The following is a 5,994-nucleotide window of genomic DNA, read 5'->3' as shown; positions in this document are numbered from 1 at the left end:
TGTCACTTCCTTTCTCTTTCTCGTTCGCATGGACGCCACTGTACACAAACAACTTTTTTCTTTCCCCTTTCCTATGACACCGTCATTCTTGATCACGATTCTATGAAACCCCGCAATTTATCAGCCCTATTTTCCTTTTCCATAACAAAGAGAATCACTGTCACAGGACCCATACGTCCATTTGCCACCGACACACCCATATACACAGCGACGCCAACGCGTGCCTCTCAGGCCCACAAGGCGGGAAAACTCACCTAACAGTCTACGGCTGTGTCCTTCCTCGTTCACTGCAGGGAACGCACTGACCAGAAGCTTTCGAGGACGGTTGCTGAAGCTGTAACACCGCCTCCCTCCTTCCAGCTCCTGTTCCCGCTGTTGCTTTTGTTGTTGTTGTCGTTCCTTAGAATTGCTGTTATTGCTGCTACTGTTGCCTGTTCTTTGCTGCCTCTCTCCTCCCACCTCCGAGAGACTACTGCTGAGAAGCGGTTTTTCTGCGTTGCTGCCGCTTTTCTATTTCTCTCTCTCTCTGTCTCCCCCATGAGTGCGACGTTGCTGCTGAATCTCTTGACTCTACGACACACTTGAACAGAGTTCCTTAATTAAATAGAATCTTGGGGTGGAGCCTCGTCATCGACGATGATGACGACGACGAGTGAGGGCTCTTGATCAAGTATACAGGAGAGATCGAAAGAGAAAATATGAGAATCTGTAAATGCGATACGATCCAAAACAGCCAAGAAGCCATTGTGCCAGAGGGTCGGGAGAGAGGGAGGGGAGGATGGGAAGGGAAGAGACGGGAGGGGACAGGAGAAGAGAGAGGAGGGGGGAGAGTAAGGGAAAGGTAGTGAAACATAGAGTACAAAGCAGTACGACGTTTGCATCCGCACTTACCCAAAGCTCATTGCAAGCTGCTTAGCCTTTTGTTAAAATAGAGAGACAGAGAGTGATATTGTCATCGTAAAACGACAACAAAGGACGGGGAGAGAAAGTATGCACTGCATCGAGAGCATTGAAGGGGGATAGATAGATAGACGAAGAGAGAGAAAGAGAAAGAGAGAAGAAAAGAAGAAGAAAAGAGACAAGGATGAGGGAAAATAGGAAGAAGGAAAGAGAGGACTAAGGGTAGGGGAGATAGGAAGAGAGAGGGGGGAGGTAGGGAGGGAAGGGAAGTCTGTAATGAAATCTAATAGAGAAGAAGGGAGACGTGGTAAGACCGAGGTGAAGCTTGCCTTATTCAAAGAAGAGGAGAAGGAGGAGACGGAAGAGGAGCAGCAGGAGGGGAAGGAGTAGGATAGGAAGAGGAGAAGAAGGAGAAGGAGGAGGAAAAGGGAGGTATTGTATTTTGCGACCAATAACCATACCTTCTAACTTTAGGGACAATATCGTGCCGAAGAGATGGATTCATGGAGGTTATGATGGTAGGAGAAACTCAAGGAGGGAGGTAGCAACAGCACCAGCAGCAGGAAGGAGAGAGAGAGAGAGAGAGAGAGAGAGAGAGAGAGAGAGAGAGAGAGAGAGAGAGAGAGAGAGAGAGAGAGAGAGAGAGAGAGAGAGAGAGAGAGAGAGAGAGAGTATAAGTGGATGAGCAGAGGGGGAGAGGAGAAGAAAAAGAAGAAGAAAAACAAGAAGAAGAAAACGAAGAAAAAAGAAGTGTTGTCGGTAGTGTGGTAGATAAACGATCCATTTTTTTTTTTTTTTTTTTATAAAAATTGTAAAGTTCTGCTACAGTATCTCTTCATTAACTAATTAAGTTCAGACACTTCCCATACCACACAATATACGGTCACCGGCACAGACTCCCCGCAAGACTCCGAGATCTCCCTGTTGGTTGTCTTTGAACCATCCCCTTGAGTTCCCAGTTATATATTTTATTTCATTAATTTCTAATTCCTGTCTGACTTTCTATGTTCTAATTTGTGACCGTTTATATTGTTATAATTTACTTATGATAATTTGATTATGTTTATCTCATCTGCTCTTTATTATTATTATAATTATTTTCTATCTTTGTTTCTGGTATTCTGGGTTATACAACTTGTTTTTCTTTCTTTCCTTTTTTCTTACCTCTCTTCCCTCATGTATCTGTGATGACAGATTGGCTTAATCTCTCCTCACTTCCTCATAAGTTGAGTTTCTTTCACTTGATCTAATATATGTTAGGACCCAAAAGTCTGAGCACGTGTTCTTGTTCTACATTATATTTTCTAATTCCTCCAACGTTGTACATGCAATGCAACAAAAATGCTCGGTCAGCTATGTTAGCTGTCCCCAGCGACTATCTTGAATCCTGGAACTTACTCCCTAATCTTTACATATGAACAGGAATGTAAGACTATGAAAACTTAAGACTAAGTACATTCATTGATAAGAAAACATTTGTTAAGTGCGTCAGTATAGCCTAATAATTATTCAGTTTCTCAGTTACATTTACAATTCACCAATCTAAAGAATTCACATAAACATGAAGTACATAATTAAAGAATCCATGTAAAAAGTTCAATGCACAAAGAATTACTTAAAACTAAGAATACACGAAACCGATAAGTAGATAATATGGTTGGCACCTAGAGAAAGAAAAATGATTAGGTAAGTGTGGTTCGACTCCTGAGCTTATATGAATGAGACACTGAGGGTGAGGGGATTTCCAGTTAGGAGGATGTAGAAGAATCTTCTACATCAGGAGGAGTGGGCTGAGTCGTAATGTGTTGGGAGGATGTAGAAGAATCTTCTATAGGAGGAGGAGTAGGCTGAGTCGTAATGTGCTTCTTAGTGTCGATACCACGAAAAACTTTCTTCAGGTGATCTAGATGCAACCAAGTCTCAGCGTCATCATTTAAGCTACTAACTTTGACCTTATTTTTTAACACTGGGGCAAATCTTTAAAGACAAAGAAACTTGGTTGATAGTTTGGAAATAGGAGTGTGATTCAAAGAGTATACTATGTCCCCTGCACAATGTTATTTTCTCTTGTAGATTTATTGTGAAGGCGAGTCATGTCTTCCTTGAATTGGGCAAGAGTATCTTGAATTCTCTTGAGGAGAGTGTGAAAGTTATCTATTTTGACCTTAAAGTAATCTTCAAGATTATAAATTGGACCTATATCTGAAGCAAGCAGATCTTGTGGGAGTCTCTTGTCTGATCCAAAAAGGACAAAATGTGGAGACTCCGATGTGGATCTGTTAATAGCACATTTTATACAAGCTTGTACCATAGGCTTATCGTATGAGAGATGATTTTCTGAAGCAAGGTGTGTGAGAATATTAAGAATCCTTCTATTTTGGCGTTCAACAAGGCCATTTGAACTGATGTTGTATACGACAACATTACATTTGGTGATACTGAGTGATTTACAAATATTGGAAAGAATCTCATTGTTAAATTATGTTTCATTGTCAGACAGTAGTACCTTGGGGTGGTAAAAGGACAAATAACGCTGTCAAGGAGTACCTGAGCCAAAAAAAACTTGTCTGATTTCTCTGTGATATGGGCAAGAATGCGTGCTCCAAAGGAATCCCCCGAGAGTGCGTATGCAAGATCCTACGTAAGATTTACAGTGACGTAGTGATTTTTCTAGTCCAATGATCTTTAACTTTATATCTAAGATCCTCCTCAAAGGGCATGTTCTTACAATCGTGAACCAACTGTTAGAAGCCTATACGGCAATATTGTTTACTTAGAATAGTTTCGACTCTGCATATCTCACTTAGGTTACAATGGAATGTCATGTCAGCAACACACTCGAGCCCCCAGACTTAGGCAACTTGCTTGCTCGCTCGCTATATATATACATATATATGTATATATATATATATATATATATATATATATACATACATATTTATAAACATCTACTATAATAAAGTAGTAGCCTCTGTCTGTCTGTTTGTTTGTTCACGAACTCCTCCTAGGGTTTTGGAGATAGACCCCCATAACCATATATATTCTGATACCCTGTCATTCCAGGTACTTGGATAACTATATTTCATTAAAAAATGATTTTGGTTAGGGTTAAGGTTTAAAGTTAGGTGATGTATGGTGTAGTAACACGCCACTACTGTAGTGTCCCCTTACAATCGTGAAAATTACTATGATTAAAGAAACCATTGTATGTGTCCATAAATATTATATTTGTGAAATTAATGTTGCCACAAACTATGATAGCCTTTGTAAGGAGAAAGCATGTAAATGTAAAATGATTGTATAATTTTACCAAATGTTGAAATATTGGTTATTTTAATTTGATTTCATCCCGGACGGAAATGCAATTAACGAGTCCAAAGATATTTAAAATTTGTTTCAATTCTTCTCTTACGGCCGAGTACCGTTCACCATGTAGTGTTAACAATCCACTACAATGGTTAGGCAAAAGATTATTTACAAACTCCTCCTAGGTCTTTGCAGATAGATCCCTATAACGATATATATTCTTAAACTTTATAACCCAAGGTACTTGGATAACTATGTTTAATTTGTCTGTCTGTTTGTTTGTTTGTTCACGAACTCCTCCTAGGGTTTTGGAGATAGACCCCCATAATCATGTATATTCTGATACCCTATCACTCCAGGTACTTGGATAACTATATTTCATAAAAAGAATGGTTAGGGTTAAGGGTTAAAGTTAGGTGGGGTATGGTTAGGTTAGGGATTATTCACGAACTCCTCCTAGGTTTTTGCTGATAGACCCCTAGAATTATATATATTCTGAAACTTTATAACCCAAGGTACTTGGATAACTATCATTTGTCTGTTTGTCTGTCTGTTTGTTTGTTTGTTCACGAACTCCTAAGGTTTTGGAGATAGACCCCCATAACCATATATATTCTGATACTCTATTACTCCAGGTACTTGGATAACCATATTTCATCCCCCCAAAAATGATTTTGGTTAGGGTTAAGGGTTAAAGTTAGGTGGGGTATGGTTAGGTTAGGGATTATTCACGAACTCGCAGCAACGCGCGGGTAATTTGAGTAGTGTTTCATAAACACCTAACTCATAAAATGTAACACCCGTCTTCTACCCCACATACTACCTTCTTTTCTATTAGCCTCTTACAGTTCTCAAACATTATGGTTCCTTCCACCCTATGGTGAATTTTAGGGAATTTTATAAATTAATTATTTAGAAACCCTATACCTGATTTACAAGACATCCTCCATTCCATAGGTGAGAAAAAAATGTCGTTACAAAACTAGACCTCTTGTGAAATTACTCTCAAATCCACCCTTGACTTGGTAAGGCAACATTTTATTTATTTTATTACACCAACAGGCCATTACCAGTTCAAAAGACTGGTAATGGAACTTATTTCTGCACACTCTGTCTTTACTCGCCTCCTGTACAAAGTGTTTGAAGGATTGATAGGACACGATATATTCATATATATAGATGATCTTTATCACCACTGTTACTTCCGTTGTTGTTACTGTTTACTGTTCCCTTCTGTAGTTTTGTATTTCTTCTCTCACTTTCAAATTTGTTTTGACACTCTCTTGTTACTAGTAATTATTCACTTTCTGTTTTCAATTGTCTTACTCTGTTCAACAGAGGGGAATTAAACGAAGTTAAAAGTTTCCTTCTATTCTTCCCGAGTTTACACTTGGTTCTCTGAATTACATCAAGGAACTCCCAACTGGAATCCTTAATTTGATCACTAGGTTAGTGGCGCCATGATTTCTTTAGTCCAATACTCTTTACTCTTACATCTAAGTACCTCCCCTAAGGGCGTGACTTTACTCCCATGAACCAGTTGATTTTTCTCCTCCACTCTTTCTCCAATCAGAAAGACTGTTACAACTGTCTTAAGCAATACTGCTTACTCAAGCAATCTCGAAATCAATGCACTACTGGCTTAGTTTATATACTGTTACATCAGCATTATACAACAATGAAATCGGGTCCCCAGCGGTTGTCTGTAAACTTTAGACATCCAACTCATAAAAATTAAATTCTCACCACCTACCCCTCTATCTACCTTACTTGTCTACCTTTATCTAC

General features: G+C 39.2%; 1 protein-coding gene across 1 annotated transcript in view; it reads right to left on the bottom strand.

Annotated features, from left to right (window-relative positions):
• The window catches only part of LOC143030015 (uncharacterized), a 217,871-nt gene extending 216,466 nt beyond the window's left edge, over positions 1–1,405 (bottom strand). Inside the window, exons 1-2 of the mRNA XM_076193222.1 lie at positions 1,362–1,405; positions 255–475 (exon numbers count right to left, since the gene is read on the bottom strand). Coding sequence (XP_076049337.1) covers positions 255–475; positions 1,362–1,405 — 265 coding nt within the window. The remainder of the gene's footprint in view (positions 1–254; positions 476–1,361) is intronic.
• Between the last annotated feature and the right edge of the window lie 4,589 nt (positions 1,406–5,994).

This window comes from Oratosquilla oratoria, chromosome 11, assembly GCF_046742065.1.
Source record: "Oratosquilla oratoria isolate Oo_2021 chromosome 11, ASM4674206v1, whole genome shotgun sequence".
NCBI classification, from domain to species: Eukaryota; Metazoa; Arthropoda; class Malacostraca; order Stomatopoda; family Squillidae; genus Oratosquilla; species Oratosquilla oratoria.
Note: the sequence above shows the minus strand (reverse complement) of the source record. Positions and strands in the feature narration are given on the sequence as shown.